Source organism: Haliaeetus albicilla, chromosome 4, assembly GCF_947461875.1.
Source record: "Haliaeetus albicilla chromosome 4, bHalAlb1.1, whole genome shotgun sequence".
Taxonomy (NCBI): domain Eukaryota; kingdom Metazoa; phylum Chordata; class Aves; order Accipitriformes; family Accipitridae; genus Haliaeetus; species Haliaeetus albicilla.
This window is the reverse complement of record NC_091486.1, coordinates 46,584,534-46,603,169: the sequence shown is the minus strand read 5'-3', so window position 1 is coordinate 46,603,169 and position 18,636 is coordinate 46,584,534. Positions and strand designations below refer to the sequence as shown.

Sequence of the window (18,636 nt, the reverse complement as noted above, 5' to 3'; positions counted from 1 at the left end):
GGCGAAATGGGCACCCGCTGTCCTTCAGGCATGGCAACAGGTCCCATCTCCTCTCCCTGACGGGCCATCCTCACCTCGCCTCCTGCCATCAGCAGGCGGCCAGGCCATGGGGGAGAGGCAGGGACATGGCGGGGCTGCGGCAGGTGGCCAGGGGGGCCCTGGCCCTGTGGGCATGGAGGGTGTCCGGGCCCCAGCTGTGCCTCCCCGGGGAGTGGCTGAGGAGGGAAGCCCGGGAAGGGGCGAGACATGAGGAAAAGGGCGGCGGCCGAGGCCTGCGAGGAAGCCGGGGAAGAGAGGGAGCCGCCCTGCCACCTTCTTCTCAGAGCCGACCTCCCCAACATGGCGGCCTCGCCCGCCCGCCTCTTCCAACATGGCGGCGGGAGGGCGCGCGTGCCTCTGGCGAGACCTTCCAAACATGGCAGCCTTCCCCGGCCAGGAAAAGGCCTCTGTGCTATGGAAGCGGTGGGGTGGGGGGGGAGAATTGACCTTCTCATCATGGCGCTCGTTGCCACGTGACTCTCGTCTCTCCGCCCCCTCCTCGGTCATGTGATGCGGGGCCGGCCGGCGCCTGCGTAGTGTGTTCTCCGCCGCGGCCGGAGCGGCGGCGGCGGTGGCGGAGGGGAGGAGGGAAGATGGCGGCGCCGGTTCGAGCCGTCACCTGGGCGACGCGGCGACCCCAGCGCCTGCAGCCCTGAGGGCCCGGCCCAGCCGCAGCAGGCGGTGGCCGGCGGCAGGTGAGGGGCCCCGCGGTGCGGTTCCCCGGGGCGGGGAGGGATGAGAGCGGCGGTGGGCAGCGTCCCTTCCCTGGGGAGCGGGGCGGCGGCGGGCCAGGCCCCTCAGGGCGGGACAGGCCTCGCCTGGAGGGGGCCACCCATTTGGGGGCTTGAGGGTGGGGTTGAGCCCTTCTTTTCCCCCCTTACCTCTTTTTGGGGAGTCTCTATTGAGGACAGATCCCCCCGGGGTATTGTAGCCCCCCCGCGAGGGCTGCTCGTCCCTGTGAGGGGGGGAGGCCCCTTCCCTGCCCACGGAGGGCAGCGGCAGCCCCGGGGAGGGGGGACAAGTTGAAGGCAGCCCTGGGGTCTTCTTCAGTGCTGGGGGTGGGCAAAACCTGCCCTCCCTTCCCCCCCTCCAAAAAAAACTAGGTTTCCCCCAAAAAAATCAGTGTTGGCATTGGGCAGTGCCAAGGTGCAGGCTGGCAGGGTGGGGGGGGACGGATGCTGCCGACCGTGTGGAGGCTGCGGGGTGCTGTGGCTGCCCTGAAGGCTCACGTCTCCTACGTGTAAAAACAAAGGTGAGGCTCAGTCTCCGGTTATTCTTCAAATAACTCCATGTGAATCCAGTTCTTGACTTGCATTTGCGTTCGTGCCTCGTGTGCTGCTCGCCTTACGTGTGTGTATATATATACGTTTGGTTTGGTCCCAAAAGTGTTGTGTTAAATCAGTAGTGGTGGCAAGCTTGGTATTTATCAGCTCAACAGGATTTGGGGTGTTAGTCCCCATTGTCTTCACTGATAATCTCATCGGTGATTTGAGAATGGCTTTATTTATTTAATTTTTTTTTTGTCACAACGGGGCTGGGCTGAGCAGACACTGCAGGGGCTCATCTCAATGCGCGGGTCTCACTCGGGAGGATTATCTCATGCTGCCTGCAAGATGCTGCCCAAACCTTTCCGGGATGAAGTGTCTCACTTCAAGCCTGTTTGGGTTTTCAAATTGGGCAAGGCCTTTCTTAGGAGCCGCAGGAGCAGAGCCTTGGTATCTCGCTCTTAATAACCTGAACTCTAATTAATGCTCAGAGGAAGAACAAAAGAGAAGTCATGCAAACTGAAATGCCTGTCTGCAGTACGGTGAATCAGTTCGTTACGTGGGGACTGTGTTCTGTTTGTAAGATAACCTGGTTGATCGCTGGGGATGTCATTTGTATTAAAATGGCTTTAATTATCACCGCTGGTGAGACTGGATCATTCTGTAGGTCAGCAGCTGGAAGTCTTCCCCTTTACTAAAGGGGATATGAATTAAAATAAATTACATTTGAGATGCTGCTGACCTAAATTTGTAACCTGGATGTAATGATGTCTTTACCCACCCTGCCCTTCAAAAGCGAAGGAGCCCAAAGCCTGAATTGATCCACTGCCTTGCAGGTGGCCCCATGAAGCCCCAAATCGGTGATGATACTGCAGTGTCCTAACAAATTGCTTTATATCACAACGCAGTGGTCGCAGCCTGGGCTTGGCCCTTCTGAAGAGCCAAATATCTGAGCTGGATGTTAACTGAAGAGTTAAGAGACTTGCTGTTATTTCCTCATTTCCGTAGCCCTGTGTGTTCCCACCACCATCTCTCCTTCCTTTTCCTTACGCTCATGCTGGAGAAGGGCCGAATACCGGTGGCTTTCCCTCGGGTTGTGTCCTTCAGGTTTGCCTTGGGTTGGTCTTTCCCTGGTGTCAGAATTGGGAGAGAAGAAAGCAAGATCCTGGGTGGGATCATGGGCTATTTCCAAGGCAGGATGATGCCTCTCTTGCAGAGGGAGAAATTACAGTTCTTACTGCATCGGGTTCAATCCTGTTCACCAGGGCTTTTGTATCTGCATGCTTCTAGCAGAATCAGAATCCCATCCAGTGGTTGTTTTCACATAGCGAAGATGTTTGCGCGTGTTTTTCCTGCTGTGTTACCTGGTATTTTAACTGACGGGTGACTCCGCCCAAGCAACATTTTTTCCACGGTGGCAAACGAAGCACTTGGGTTTGAAAGACACTGTACGGTTTTAGTATTGCACTAGTTTACAAAGCTGCACTGGTTTACTCTTATGGACTTTTAAAGGCAGTATGTGTAATTTTAAATTTTCATTTGAGTTTACTACAGCCTTTAGTCTCTGGACTCAAATTTTCTCTGTGTTTGGCTATAGGAGAAACCCTAGAAGAAATCTTGCCTGCAGAAAAAATGTTATTGTCCTGCCTGTGGTTGATATAAAGATCGGGATGGTTTATTGCCACTGTTGAACGTGCGTTACCTTTGACTTGGGGATTTCAAGCCGCTGCTTGAAGCTGCTTCATCAGGCACCTTCTGGAGTGAGGTGTTTGTTCCCAAAGATAGCGAGGATGTGCTTGACTGTCCTGCCCTTAATCTCAGGAAATTTAATGTATATAATCTTCATGTTTAACGGAAGGAGTGACACCAGCTGTAGCTTTGGAGTGGAAGGATGGGGATAGTCTGTTCTCCACACGTTCCCAGTACACAGCTGATTTGTAAAGGTCTGTTTTCAGGGCTTCGAAGAGGCGTTGGGTTTCAGCACAGCCTGCTTCGCCCACTGCCAATTCCAGCCACTTCCACAGGATGTGAGCGAGTGCTGCTAGAAAAGGCTTCCCACTTTCTGTGTAAACAGAGCTGCGCCTCTGAGGGAAGTTATTTTTCCCTGTGTATTTAGTCATGGCAGGCTTTGTTGTAAAACATTGATTCAGGCTTTGTCCTAACAAATTTTCTTAAGGTTGAATGTAAATAAGCTTGAAGCCCTTGGCTTTTGAACTGCAACATCGCGTGGGGATGTCTGCAAGGGCTTATAAAAGGTGTTAGAGCCAGAGCTAGGCTCAGATTCAGTACAAATCTAGATAAAAGCCTGTGAAAAGAGGACTCTGGTGGCCTTGATAATGTGCTCTATGGGTATTTCTCCAGGTAAGAGCTCCTTTCGGAGTGTGTTTTCTGACCTGAGTGGGACTGTCTGCAGTTGGTGACATTCCCGAGAGATGCACCAAGGTATCTGGGCTGGGCTGCCATTAACAGCTAATGCAGCTTTTTGATGTAGTTTAGAAATTCAGGTCAAAATCCCTTTTGAACTCGCTTGTGTCTGAGATTAAAGGAGAGCAGGGTGACACATCCGCATCGAGAACTGTGGCTTGTGTTGAGCAAGATGCAGAAAACGTGGATCTTGCCTTCAGGAGCTTGCTATTTCAAGAACTGCAAATGTTCTCCTAGAGCTTCAGTTAATTTGCATCGGACCTTGCTGTGGACTGTATTTGCTTCCCCATTTCTATGGCAATTTTTAAAATATTTAGCTTTGCTAGCTGAACACCTACTGAAACATCTATGACTTAAAATGTTTATTTCCCCCTTGCAAATCACAGTTGCCTGAACTGTATTAAGTAATTCAGACATACTGTATCTCTTCATATGTTTCAGATTCATGTCTGGCTTATTTTGTTCTGTGCTTGTGCAAATTTTGTAATAATGTGGGCTTTTGAAGCCTTAAGGTAAGTTGGTAAAGCTACTTTAATTTATTTGGGGCTTCTTGTTAGGTTAATATTGATGTGCTGTGGTAATGTTCCCTTCCACCACTGGTCTTGTCAAACCTCAGATCAGTGGTGACGGCCCTGTCAGCGCTTTGAGATGTGTTTGAGGGTACCCCAGGTCTCCACAGCAAGTTGTGTTTGGTGAAAAGATGCTTTTATTTGAGTTGATTGTGAAGGGACGATGTTAGGAGGTGTTCTGCTGCCAGGCTGCCTCGTACCAGAGATGTAAAAGCAAGGGGCTGTCGCTGAATGCTGCAAATCATTACCAAAAATACACGATAACCTTAGCAAAGTCCATATTTTGTGATATATGTTCTGCCTAAGCAAAGCTCCCTGTGAAGCTGCAGAAATTATTGCTCTTGCAGACAGACCGTACAGTTAGTAATGGCAAGTGACACATTTCAGTGGGCAAAAGATCATCTCTGGTTTGCTGAGCGATTTTGGGTTTTCTTGATAAAAAGCACCTCATAAATGTAAAAATCTTGCTGTTAAGTCACAGTGACTATGGGAAAAAACTGTCCATCCCAAAACTTTTTACATGGGGGAATCTGTGATACATATTAATCATTATGGTCAGCTTTTTATCATGCTGGAGAGCCTGCAATGATATGAGTGATTTATCTGCACTTTAACAAAGGATCACGAACCCCTTAGGTACAGTTATCCTTGTGGTGAGCTTCCAGGGGATGGGGCTGAACACATGCAGGGTATCAAGGCTATTAAAAAAAAGCATAATTCTGCAAAAGGCAAACATTTTCCATGAATCTATGTTTTTTCTTGTCACTGGTATCAGATGCACATTGGATCCTTTTGCCAGCATGTGAAGGCACCTGCCCAAAACACCTTAAATGAGAAAACCAAATAGCAGCTACTTCTGTACCATTGTTGTTGCATCCATTCTGCAATTATTTTGTTCAATTCCTCCATCAAGCAGCCACCTTTAATCTGTCCTGTTGAATGCAAGCTCTTCCTGCATTTGTTTTTAGGCTGGCTGTTTTCTTTCCTCGTCGTGACTGCTGCTGGGGACTCCTGAAAACCTCCTGGACCTTCAGGTTTCAGAGCCGTGGCAACCCATTCAGCTGACACTGATGCACGTTGCGGCTCGGGAGGGGACACGTGGGACACTTTAGCCCTCTCTGAACCTGATTCTTGGGTGCTGTGGAATCCCAGCATTTCGTAATACGTGATAATAGGTGGTTTGCCCCCCTCTTGTGCCCGGTACGATGCCAGGCTGTGCTTATCAGTTAAAGGGGTGCCCGTTGGGGTGGTGGGAATGCTCTTGTTTGGGATGTTAACAAAGGGAGATCTTGGACTGCTGGGGCAAGCTGAGTTTTTGATTAAGAGGTAGGGATGAATTTGAAATTAGCCCAATTTCGCTGAATTTTTATTTGCTTATTAACATAATGTGGATTTGACTTCCATTCTTTTGTCTTCTCTTAGTATCTAATACCTAGTATTTTTAAGCCTCACTAAACAACTAGACTTGAGATATGGCATATAGAATAGATAGCCCTTGCTTTTCTCAGTAGTGATGCATCCCTAACTTGCAGTGCTTTTGCTTCTCATTCTGCATTGCCTTCTTCATTAGCTGAAAAAAAATTCTAATAAAGGAAGGCAAATTCTCAAAATGTGTGGAAACAGCAGCAAATCCTCATCAAGCCTGCTGGGTGGGTCAAACTCTAGCTCTTGTGAAATCTATTTTAAATTGAACTGCTGGGTTGTATTTTCCTGTAGGTGGCTCAGTTGCTTGTGAGGTCTGCTCAGTGGTGTTGTTGCTCCTGTTTGCAACCCCTCACGCTGAGGTGCATGGGTCTTTCCTGTGGCTTTAGCCCTATTTCTTTGTCCTTTAAAGCCTTGGTGTTGAAGGGGATGCAGAGCAGTCCTTCCTGGTTTATAATAATAGGGTTGCAATCGCCACCACCCTATGGGCTGTTTTGCACACTCGTATCACTGAAGAGGAAAGTATTTATCCTTCCCATCTGCTTTACCTCCTGTAAATTTAAATGAATCCTCTGTTGCTCACTTTAAATGACATTGCTGTTTTCTGGGAGCTGGTTGGGATTTTCCCCCACCAAGATGCTGGTTAATGGGAGAAATGTGTTTAGCAGAAGCTTTAGCGCCAGGAGAACAGCTCTCCCAGTGCTCACTGCCAGCAACATATTGACAGTGAATAAAAGAGACGCTGTCTAGACTGCCAGTCACCGAGCTAACAACGGCTCCGCGGAATTTTGAGCAACGAGAAGACATGCTGCCTCAAAGTCAGCCCCACCTTGAAGCTGATGTTTGCCTCTTTTCCGGGCTGTGGCGATGCCCTTCGACACATGCGTGTTGTGCTTGTGGACCCTTAGGCACCGTTCTTCTCACCATCCTCATTGCACAGTGTGACGGAGGGGTATGTGGTCTTATATTTGCAGAGACTGACGGGTGTTTGCCCTCCCTAGTTAATATCTTCTGCTAAAAAACCCCAGTGATAAATTCAGCTGCGTTCTGAATTTATATGCTCAAGCCCTCTTCATGGGTGTCGAGGCAAGTGCTTAAGCTCCGTGCTTGCTTTTCATAAGTCTTGCTCTTTCCATCACCCTTTTGTGTTTTGATTAGTGTGTCTTTGTTTCCAGCTCACCTGTCAAAAGTAAAACAGAGCTTTTGGTGCTATCTGGATATTCATCTTAACTCTGGAGAGGCAGTGGCCTAATTTCTTCAGTGCAGGTCAGGGAGCCAGAAACCTCCAGTATTGTAATCCCAGTGCTGTCGAGGGCTTGCTTGACCTCGGCTTCTCAGTGCTTTTGTTCCTTTACCTATAAAATGGGGTTAATTACCACTGTGGCGCTTACAAGCCAGGCGCTGGGACACCCACAGATGCTGCACTTTTGTAATGTGTGAAGGCGTTTAAGGTTGTGTTGGGCAGGTACGTGCTAATGTGGCCAGAGGGTTTTCTGGCTGGGTGTATCTCTATTGATGTAAACTCCTTTTTTGCCACCATTGAGAGAGAGAAAATATTTTCTATATTGTTGCAATTGCTGTTTAGCAAACAGATCTGCCTTTAAATTCTCTTTGGTGTGATCCAGCCCTGCTCCTGGGCAATATTTGCTAGATGATTAACTCCGTAGTTGGCAGCTTTCATCAAAGGCTTTGCACCGGCAATTACACAAACTAGTTTGAAGGTGGTGTACAAATTTATTTGGTGTGATTAGGTGAGTGGACATTGCAAAAACACACTTTTATTGTTAGACACGCAATACATGTTACAGCTGAGCAGCTCATCTGCTAGGAGTTAAGATCGGGAGCACAGCATCATTTGCAGTGCTCAAACACTGATAATGTCCATGTCGAGATGGTATTAGATATCTTGGTACCCTGCTTGCTAACAAAGATAAAAACATTGCATCAGCGACCTGCTGCGAAGTCAGCAGTCTGTCTGAAAGCTGTGGATATCAATTTAGATTAAACCTTGGCTACCGGACCTACACTAATACATGGCTTTTTCCAGTGCATCCTTCTTTTTTGGCCTGGAAGTCAGTATCCTTGAGCTCATCTTCACTTCAGATGAAATGTCTCAGGGCTGCTTGTGACTTACATTTCTTAGTTGACAGAGGAATGTTGTGGTTTGTGAATTTAGGATGCAGAATAACTTTTGTTTATTGCAAAAATGAAATTCTTCCATACTCCTCCTCCTCCACATGCATGTGCTAAGCCAAAGACCATGTCGTGGGGGGGAACCAGAGGCTTGAAAGGGAGCGCTTGCCTGACAAGTTGCCTCGCTGGTAAACCCTGACCTTGACCTAGCATTTCCTTAACTTAATTTTCCTGAGCACTAAAATTTCATTCTTTGTTCCCACAGCAAAACATTAAGCCTGAATTTTGCAGCAGTGTTGGAAACCTAACTATTGACTGGTTGTCCTACTGCTTAAAGCAACAAGAGATTGCCTGATTTACATGGACAGCATTGCAGCATGGGTATTAACACTGATTATTTAAGTCTCTTGAAGTGCTAGTAGTTTCTGAAGGCAGTCGTGTGGAGCAGTATGTGTCTGTCTCTCGATGGGCTTTTGCCAGGGTTGGTTTTTTGGAAGCAAGGCTTATGGAGTTTGCTTTCTCTCTCACACTAATTCCTGATCCTGTTGCCCCTTTCTGCCCGATTCATCAAAAGGATAAAGGTCTCAAAGATCCTAAGTTCCTGCAAGTTTCACAGGACAGGAAAGGGAGAGGAAAGACCCCGCTGAAGGCAAGAAAGCTCAAAATCCTGGAGACCAGAGGAACTACCAGGGAGGAAAAAGGTCTGACCCCCCCCCAGTCCAATTGCTGCAGGCGGCAGAGGCTCACCCGCAAGTGATGCACTGGTAGGAAATGACATTTTGCTGCTTCCCAAGCTGCCTGTTTTGCTGCCTGAGCTGGAGGAGGTGGATGTGATCCAGGGCTTTCCCGGCCAAGGAAGTCGTGCGCCGGGTCGGATTCTGACACTTGCTGCAGGCTGCTTTCCTGTGGCAGTGTTTGCTTGACACGTGGGCACCTTGGGGACTGCGGTTTCCTCCGTGTGGGCAGCAGTTTAGTGGGAATTGTGCTGTAAGCAGCTGTTTGGATTTGTCGGGTTATACTGTGCAAAGAAAAGGTTTTATTTTAAAAAAAAAAAAAAGCAACTGCACTGAATAAGCATCTGATGCAGCCTGTCAAAAAATCAGGAATTAAGTCACCCAGTATGTTTGGGTACCTCCTAGTTTTGTTAGCAAACCCTTCTCTAAGATAATTTCCATGCTTTACGTGTAATTATTTTGCCTGAACAGGTTTTCTGGGCTGTTTGGGCATAGAAATGGGCATTGGCCTGTATGGAAGTGTAAATACAGAAATTATGTTTCGGCATTGTGTTTTCAGACTTATTTTTTGTACCATCAAAACGGGACTGGTTTTTAGATCAGTAGCATGTGTTTTCCTTGTGGTTCAGCTGTAAATTTGCCTTTGTTTGCCTGAAACCTTTATAGAGATTAACCAATTTTAGCAGCTTTGGTAAGTTTCAGAGATGTCTGTAGAGGAAAGTAAGGAGTGCTGTGTCATTTTTACAGGCTGTCCTCAAAATAATTAATTTAACTGTAGCTTTCCAAGTGCTGCCTCTGAGGTCCAGACCTGCTGCTCTATCAACGAAGGAAGGAGGTGACAATTATTTCCAGAGTCTGCCGTTGTGTGTTTGCTTGGTGTTATAGGAGTTCTTGATGATGAATCATCACAGATGGGTTTGGATAGGTACTGAGAATCGCATCAGATGTTTTTATCTGGGCAGCCGCTGTGTAAACTGTTTATCTTCAGACAGTGTATGTTGCAACAGGAGAAGCATCTGCATGTTTTCTTGTAAAATCCTCTATTTTCAAGTCTCAAAGCCTTTTATTTGCTTGTTTAGGGATCATTTTTGTTTTCTGGCTGGCATGCAGTTTTGCCTTCATTTTGAAATGAATCATGATTATTTGTTTTGCTAGAAAAAGTTCAGGCAAGAATAATTTTAATTAACGGTTTGCAGGGAGTCAGTAGAGGGAGTGTGTGAGCCCGAAATACTACTTATTTATGGCCCTACAAAATTTAGGGTGATTTCAGTAGAGGGGATGAATTGTAAGAGCACACCTAGATACAGACCCAGCCAATTATTGCACCTGAGCAGAACAGTTTTCCAAACAGGCCAAATTTGGGTCACAGTTGCTGGAATGACCCATTCCATGTTTGGAGAACCCCAGCTAGGGTTGATATTCAGAATTCCTAATTTTTGGCTTGGTTGGAGGGATGTAATGTTGTTGAGCGATTACTGAGATTTCGGAGTTGGAGGCATGCACATGGAGGCTTGAATTTTTATCAGGGAAACCCAGAGAGCATGGTGCTTTGTGTATAGATGCCTGGCCCACCCAGATCACGTTTTTAACCTAAGGGTAAATGTATTCAATGCCCAGTGTGATTAAATTGGGGTTCGTTGGCCAATAGCATGTGTGTGAGCTCAAGTGGTACCTAAATAAGTAATGTAACAGCTTCTTTTGTGCTGCTAGTGCTTATCAAGCCAGGTTTCAACAGGTTTTAAACAACTTAAGCTGTTTTAAGGGTAATAATGCAGTAAAAAGAAACTCAAAAGTCTTCAAATCCCATTTATTAGGGATGCATCTGGGGAGGGGTTGTTGGATGTTGGAGATCTCGGCTTGTTCAGTGGCGTTCTGCAGGGATATCTGGAGGTGGACTTCATGCCTTTGCTTTTTGGTCTTGTTCTTGATTTGTTAATATTTTATTAAGATTTTAGGCCAATTCTGAGGTTTTGTCCTGTTTATTCCATTAGCAAATTCAAATGACAGATTTTGCTGTGTACACCTGAAGTGCAGTGTCATTAAACTCTGCTGTTTCCTTTTGTTCGGATGAACCGTACACTAATGACAAGCATATAAAACATGTGCTACCTGGGTTTGTATTCCTATAATAAATCCAGAATAAACCTCAAATTTTCTTCTTCATTTTCAGTGCTTTAATTTTGTAGGAAGATAGATTAGGCAGAATTTATTTTTAAGTTGTTGGGCTGTTTGTGTAATAAATCTTGCTGCGTAATGTTATATTACTACTTTTTTTTTTTTCCTGAAAGCTTAGAATAAAAATGAGCAGGAATATGGAATAGCTGAGGGTCAGCCTGTCATCATTGGGGTGGGAGAGATTTCTGGTAACTCTCTATACCTTTTTATTACAATAATATCAATTAAAATTCAGTTGTAATCATGCTGTTTCATTACAGTATGGTACAGGTTATATGGCATTGTAAAATGAAGTCACGTAATTTTGAATTTGTCTCTGGAATCTCTATAAAAATACTGGTTTAACAGGCAAAACACGTGGCAGGGAGCTAGTACTGAAAGATATATATTTGACTTTTCAAACTTGCAGATGGAATTTAGGAAACCTTTCTTTTCATGGGTGAAGCTAGGTCTTATATGAAAGAAAAAAAACAATTTCCTGTTGAAAGGCAGCTAAAGGAGGTGGAGGGGGGGAGGAAAGCTGTGCTTCAAAGAACTTGTAATTGCCTGTTTTGCAGGGATAAGGAGAAAAGGATGGTGCAGGTATCCCCGAGGTCTCACTCGTTCATCTGGGCGTGATGCTGGTGCGGCAGCGCATACAGGATATTGCTCATCGTTCGGTTTCCCAGAGGCTTTGTTTTCTTTTTTGACTAAAATCTGCTTTTTTTCCACTGTTGAACTTGTCTAGCAGTTGATTTTCAAATGCATCAGCTCTAAATGGTGCAAGTTTTGGAGGACTAGAAATGTCATCTTATTTAACGGTGTTTATACCTACTCCAAATCCTGTAACTCCTGGAGACTTTTTACTCCCTGTGCCATTGCTTTCATAAAACAGTGTGCTTCTACCTAGGAAATAGTACTTTATTTTTCCTCTTATATCTCTAGAAAAGGGCTCGGGGCTTCTGTAGAGCAACTTACAGTAGCAAAAGCCAAATTGGAGTGGGGGAAGCTGCCATTGAAGTCCTTAATGGCACAGCTGCATGAGACAATAAAATATTGTGCAAAAATAATCCTTCCAAATACAGACAGGAATTGTTTTCAAGGAAAGCAGCCTAAGACTTATTATTAAATGTGTCTGTCTGATGGAATAGGCTTGTTTTTTTAAACTGGCTAAGAGAATAAGCCTAAAAGGTCTAAATGTCTCCATAAATGCTACCCTGCCATGATGGGGCTGCTGACAAGTGGAATAAGCAGTTGCAAAGTATGAGGAAGAGTCTGGAGGGGGTTAGAGGCAGTTGCTATCTTCCACCCCTAAATTAATGCCATAGCTTCTGATTGCCAAGTGCAATTAACCGTTCTGTTCTGCAGAGTCCCTTTCTCCTTCCAGCCGAAGCAGTCAGCCAGCCAGGGCTGGGTCCTTTCACACACGTTTATTATTTTTTTTCCTGGGTGAGAACATAGCTTCTATGATTATGTTTGGAGAGAGTATTTTTTGTGGCATGTGAAAATGAGCATTCCCTTATGCGTAATGTGCTCTGACTCAGTACTATTGCACGGCCTCTTATTTTCATTCAAGAACTTTCCCTTGGAGGCTTTTTTCCCCTAAAAACTGTTGACTAAAAAAAAAAAAAAAAAAAGCAGCCAGGTCAAAACCCCTGTGGGTTCAAACGCTTCTTAAAACAGCTGAGACTTGCAGAGAAGAGGAGGTAGCTCAGGATGGGAACCACTGATGCCACCCACGCCTGTGAATTGGGGTCCATGGGACCAGGAGAGATGCCTGCAGGTAGGAAAACCTTTTTGGGTTGAGAGGGGTTTTGCAGGAGCAGGCTGCTGGCTGCCTGATGTTGCTACCAGGCTTCAAGAAGTGCTTAAACCTGGTGGGGGTTTTTGCCTGCATTTAATGTTTTTCACCTGTTTGTTCCACTGCAGCAAATAATCACTTTAGCAGAATAAATAGCAGGTTCTTAAATAATTTCAGGAGGGGAAAGAGGGGAAATTCAAGTGCTCTGAAAGGAGGAAAAGAGTTATAACATGTTTTGCCAACTGGCAAAGACACAGCTTTTAGGAAGGGCCAGGCAAATTTGATCAGTGCTGGCAGAGCTCTGTTTCAATTGCCCTTCTAGTGTTTCTTTACGTGTTATTTTAAGCAGCTGCAATTCCTTCTTGGTAGGGCTTTAGGCTAATTTCTGAATGCTGTAAAACATTTCTGCTGCTGGAATATAAAGGCACTTCTCTGGGACCAGGAGACTGTAGGGTGCAAACTATAATACGATGCTTCAAGGGGCTTGTGTTGGCCTTCACAGCAATCGATCCAAACAGAACGGGGCTCCTGGATCTGTCCCGGCGAGTTAATTGAATTGCATGTACTTTTGGATGCGACATGACTGCTTAAATCCCTTCACTGCGGCTTTTTGAGTACTTGGAGATTAATTTTAGCCCGCTTACAAACTGAAGCCCGGCTCAATGCAAGCAGAGAGCACCTGAGAGCCAGGATGAGTGAGAAAACACCTACTGCATCTACCCTAAATCCAAATGGGACAGAAACACTCTGTTCTGCTCTTCACATAACTAGTAAAAACACTGGCATGGGATTTTCTCCCATGGATCTGCTGAATAACTGGTAATAGGAGCTGGCTGGGATGCTTTAGTGCTTTCTTACTGACTGCCTGGATTTCTTTTTTGATGTTGGAGCAGGGTTATAGGACAGGGCTTTTGCTGCTTTGCAGTCTGGGGGTGGTTATTCCCAGCCTGCTGCTCCTGTGCCATAAGAGCAAAATCTGCATCCGTGATAGGTCAAGCTTGAAGAGTTATTTTGACGGCGACTTGCCTTTTGGGAGTTGAGTTTATTGCTAGTCTTGTTTTCCTTAAGAAAAATCACACAGCGTGGGTGTGAAAACTTGGAGGGTGTGTTTTTCTTACATTCAAACATTTAGAAAACGAGGATCTAGCAAAGTAGATGCATTTGAATATTTATAATGTTATCAAGTGGTCTGGTAAGACCAGACAAAACTCAGCGTGGCTTCTCCATCCCCAGATCTGCATGAGCATGTGCTATTTGAGGTATCGAGGGGTTTCCCTGCTCCTCCTGCCTTTTTAAAATGGGTCTTAGAGATGCTTTTCTAACCCCCAAGCTGTTTTGCCCCTGTGATTAACTTGCTGTGTTGTGTTGTTCCCAAGCCTGCTCAGGAGGATCAAAATTGGGATTTAATAATTGGGGAAAAAACCCTTCCTAGCTGGGTGTTCATTCCTGCACTTCTCAACTGACTTCCTCCAGCAGGTTTTGGACATTATTTAGAGGGTAAATAAAAGCTGTTGGGAAACACACAGAATCTTTGCTTCTAAACCTTAATAACACAACAGATGTCTTGTGTGAACCTGTTGAGTTGAGGCTTATGTTCAGCGTTGTCACCCACAGGTGTCCCATTGTACCTGATCTGGATGCAAATGTACTTCTGATTGGTCTTTTAGCATTTTTTAGGGTGTGAAATGCCTTCTGTTCCACCTGGGTAGATGTGTTGCTCTGTTGTCCCAAGCCATGAGATAGGGACCAACCCTCCTTCCTCCAACCTCCCTGGCTCTAGTGAAACAGCATCCTGAAGTTGGAGTACTGGGAGCCTTTGGCTTCCTGCCATGCCATGTCAAGATGGAAATTGGCACATGCGCTTCGTGGTAATAGATGCTTTTACTTGGAAAAGACCCAACCCTCTTGTTTTTTTAATTATTTTTTTTTAGCGCAGCTCTGCTTTTTTTTTTTTTTTTTTTTTTTTTTTTTTTTTTTAGTTTTCCATTTCTTAATCTTTGGGAATTTGTGTATTATCTGCTGTGTAATGCAGTTTGCTGGCAGCAGCAGCAGCACTTGTGTCAAAGCGTTTGGGTTTCAGCCTTTCTCTGTCATAACATTGACTCTAAGAAGGATTTCTGACATGGGAAAGCGTGCTGAGCATCTGTTAGGATGATAACTGTAAGTTTAATTTTGATGTGGTTTCTACCAAAGATTGACAGCCCCGTGGATTTTCTGAAGTTGCTTCATCAGGGAACCTGACAAAAGTGGAGAGTAATGCTGTCAAACATAATTTTTCTGAGCATGAATTAGTTGTCATGGCAAGCTTTTCTGCTCCGCATCTCTGCTCTCTGCTATTCCCATGGCTCTTCAGCTCAGTGTATGCTGGGATGGGAAAACCCTGGGTTTAGCTGGGGAAGATGGTAGAGTTTGCATTGCTGGAAGCTTATAGCAGCTTAGTTTATTCCTGATAGCTAGGTAACTTAAATTCCTTCCATCCATATTTTCTGTGATACTAAGAGCTTGGTAAAAATAAGATACTATATACTTGTATTTAAGTATGTTGGGCAAAAAGCCACGTCTTGTCTTCCCTCTTGAGGAGTGGGTTTGTATTCTGGGCTTGCTGCAGGTGGGATTCGTCCCATGGATGGTGTTGATCTCCATCCCATCATCCTAGTCAGTCTGGGACCTGGGGGTGGCTGGGCAGCCTCTGCCTTGTGGTTTTGGGAGAAACTCACGCTGAGCGATGTAAGAGCTGAGAGCTTACCCTGTGTTGGGTCCTTCATTACAACCTGCTGTGCTAGGAAAGGATAATAAGGGGAATTTGTAATTGCAGTTTTTTGAAAAGAAAGTCCCTGTGTCATCCTTGTGAGTTATATTGGTTTGAGCTATCGGTGCAGGTATAGTCATGGAGCCGTTACATCCCTTGGTCTTCACCCAGCAGTGTTGGAAGGGAAAACTATCGCCACTCTCCCCAAGACAGGTCAGCTGCTTGCTGGGAAATAGGGTCCGGGGATTTGTTTTGCAGTGACAGGCATGGGTTTAACAGCACACCTTGCCAACTGGCCGAATTGGACACAGCCGTTCGTTAAGATGGATTTATTTCATGATGTATTTCTGTCATCGGTACGTTACCTTATGCTTAAGATGTTCTGAATAGCTGGAGATGCAATATTCGATATTCCAGCCTTTCAGCAGCAGTAAATCCTGTGGGGGTTTTTCTTTCCTCACCTACTGCCAGTAAGAACTACGTGCAAGTATTTAATTAAAAAAAAAAAAAAAAAAAAAAACAAGGGGAGTGTTAAGGGAGAAGGGGACAGGGATTTCCCCCCCCCCCCCACGTGCTGCTGGGAAGTTGCTTGGGGTAAAGCAGGCTTGCTGGCAAAACTGGTTTTGTGGGGGAGGAGGGGCTGCAAAGTTGTCCCTTCGATCCTATTTCACTTTGGGTTGCTCTTGATTTGGTGGAGATCCCTTTCCCCATCGCTGCCTGGCCCCACAGTGCAAACCAACCAGGGCCACCAGTGCAGCACTGTGATGCCTTCTCGGGCCCAGCAAGGAAGCAGGGGTTTCCTCCAGCAGGATTTGGGTTGGTTTTTTTCTCTCTCTGGTACAGTTTGTAGGCGACAGTAGGGCTGAGAGTGGCAAGAGATTAAATGGCCTGGGAAAATGCTGCGCCAATGGAGAGTGGCTTGTTCCTAAACTGTGTTCAGCCTGCTTCAAATCTTTGCAAAAACCATGTCCTTGACTTGGAGTTTGCTGGGACAGAGCTTGACATAGACCTTTGGTGTAGCATACGTGGATTGCAAATGCATTTCTGATGCTATTAATTTTCTTTGTGACCTTACTGTTGTCTTTTTTTTCCCCCCTTGAAGCTGTGAAGTGGAATGCCATGGCCAGTTCCTCGGACAGTGAAGATGACGGTTTCATGGCTGTGGATCCAGAAGACGCTGTGGTCGAAGGGACAATGGAGCAAGATGATGAGCCTCATGCTGAGCTGGAGGTCGAGGAGACCAGGCATAACAGATCAATGTTGGAGCTCCCAGAAGAGGTTTTGGAATATATCCTCTCCTTCCTTTCGCCCTATCAAGAGCACAAAACTGCTGCCCTTGTCTGCAAACAGTGGTATCGACTAATCAAAGGTACAAATAGCTGTAATGCAAGTGCATTTTTTTTAATTGTGGGAAGATGGATTTGTATCTCAGGGCTCTGCCTTTTTTTAGCCTCACCTGTTGTTTTCCCCTCAAACTCAGAAATTTGACTTCTGCAAAATGCCGGAAAAATAGCTACAGCTGTCGGGGCACTTGCTTTGCTCAAGGCTAATAACAATGCAGAATTGAGCCCCTCAGCCTCTTTTGAAGTATAAAAGAGTGAAACCCCAAGAACCCCCGTGAGAGAGCAGCTCACGTTGCTTTTGAATGCTCCCCCTGCGCTGCTGATGTGCAGCACTGTTGACCTTGCATTCAGGCTTCCTCTCCACCACACAGCAGCCCCAGTTGCCAGTGTCCCATGTCTGATGTGGCTGTAATTGTGCTTCATTTGTGTCTTGCTCAGTAATTAACATTCCCAAAGTTTATGCTTTCGGCTGGAAAGAAAACCGTGTCTGGTTCTTACAGCTCTGCTGAAGATAAGTGGTATATAAAATCTGCATTAGTACAGATCTACATATTCAGACTTCCTGAAAGAGTAGCCCTGAGATACAGATACTTCACCTCTGTGCAGCATTAATTCTGAAGCCTTATGGGGATATTCTAATGCTAGATACATATGATACGACAAATAGGTAGGTAAAGTTTGGACAAGGATACAAGCAAAGCTATCTGCTTTGGTATTTTTTTAATACATTGGATGATTTCTGTTTCTGTTGGAGACACATGTTTTGATTACAAGCTTCATTAAAAAACAAGCAGTTTAAGAGGAGACCACAGTTAAATCTGTAGGAAATGAGGCACGCTGCTGCATGAGGGTAACTTGTTTCTTCTGGAAAACACAGAGCGGGTGTCAGGTGAGAAAAAATGCCTTTGGCAGGTGTGTGGGGTGATGTCTAATTTGTGAACTTCTCCGCACATGTGAAGCATTGCTCAGATTCCAGGCATTTTCTGCCTTGCCAAGAGTTTAACAGGCTGGGGGTTAAAAAAAACACAGCTACTTCAGAAGTGAGCATTGCACAAAATTAGTCTTTTTGCATAATTTTGGGTCAGCAGCAGCCCACACCCCTGTTGAGAGATTTTCAAGTGTCCACAGCCCTCAAGTTGCTGCTTGGGCGTGCTTTCTCACACATGCTTGTTCCTGGAGGAGCCTTAAGAGATGCAAAGGAAGCAGCTGGAATGAACAAGCACCTGGTGATTCACCCCAAAAGAGACTGTGGGAAACATCCCTGGAGTGGAGGGGAGGGATAAGCAGCCTGAGGCACAGTGTGGCATGGGAGTGAGTTGTCCAAGTCTCAGGGGATGAGTGGTGCTGGGCGGCTGTGCCATTTTTGTGGCAATTATAGCAAAAAAAGGGAGTGTAATTGCTAACCTGCACTCTGTGAAGCAGAGAGGTCACTTGAGGTAAATGCTTGATTTGTTTTCTTCTGGTTAATTTTTCCTGTTTGTCAGGATACATCTGCTATGAAATACTATAGTTCACATTACATTTCCCGCACGACTCTCGGGGACCAGCTGCTTGAGGACCTCGGGCTTCATTTTTTTTTTAAAAAACTTCCTGCTTTATATCCCAGAGTGTGACTTCTTGCTGGGGGTGTTCCTGGCACAGGGCTTTCAGTAAGCAAATCCTTGGGAAAAAGTCTTGGCAGGTTGTGGCATCCTCAGAGTGAGGGCTGCCATAGCATAGCGGATGCCGCCAAGCATCTGCTGAGCCACTGCAGTCGTAAATCTTCACCAGACTCTTTTCCTTCCACAGAGAGTAGTCTCTGGCCCCTCTCAGCACAAACGCAGACACATGTACTCCATACACAGAATTAATTGCAGCTCTGGGCCTGGCCTGCTCTGCGGAGGAGCTGTTGTCGGCCAGATCTGCTCCCTTACACAGCTAAGGAGGAATATTTTCACCTAAGACACACTGACTTTTATCACTGATGTCCCCCCTCTCATTTAGTTTAGATTCCCATGCAGTAG

General features: G+C 45.7%; 1 protein-coding gene across 1 annotated transcript in view; it reads left to right on the top strand.

The window, feature by feature from the left end:
- Nucleotides 1-574: 574 nt before the first annotated feature.
- FBXO42 (F-box protein 42) overlaps nucleotides 575-18,636 on the top strand; it is a 50,109-nt gene continuing 32,047 nt past the window's right edge. The window contains exons 1-2 of the mRNA XM_069782302.1: nucleotides 575-734; nucleotides 16,393-16,659. Of these exons, the coding sequence (XP_069638403.1) occupies nucleotides 16,410-16,659 (250 nt within the window). The 5' untranslated portion in view covers nucleotides 575-734; nucleotides 16,393-16,409. The remainder of the gene's footprint in view (nucleotides 735-16,392; nucleotides 16,660-18,636) is intronic.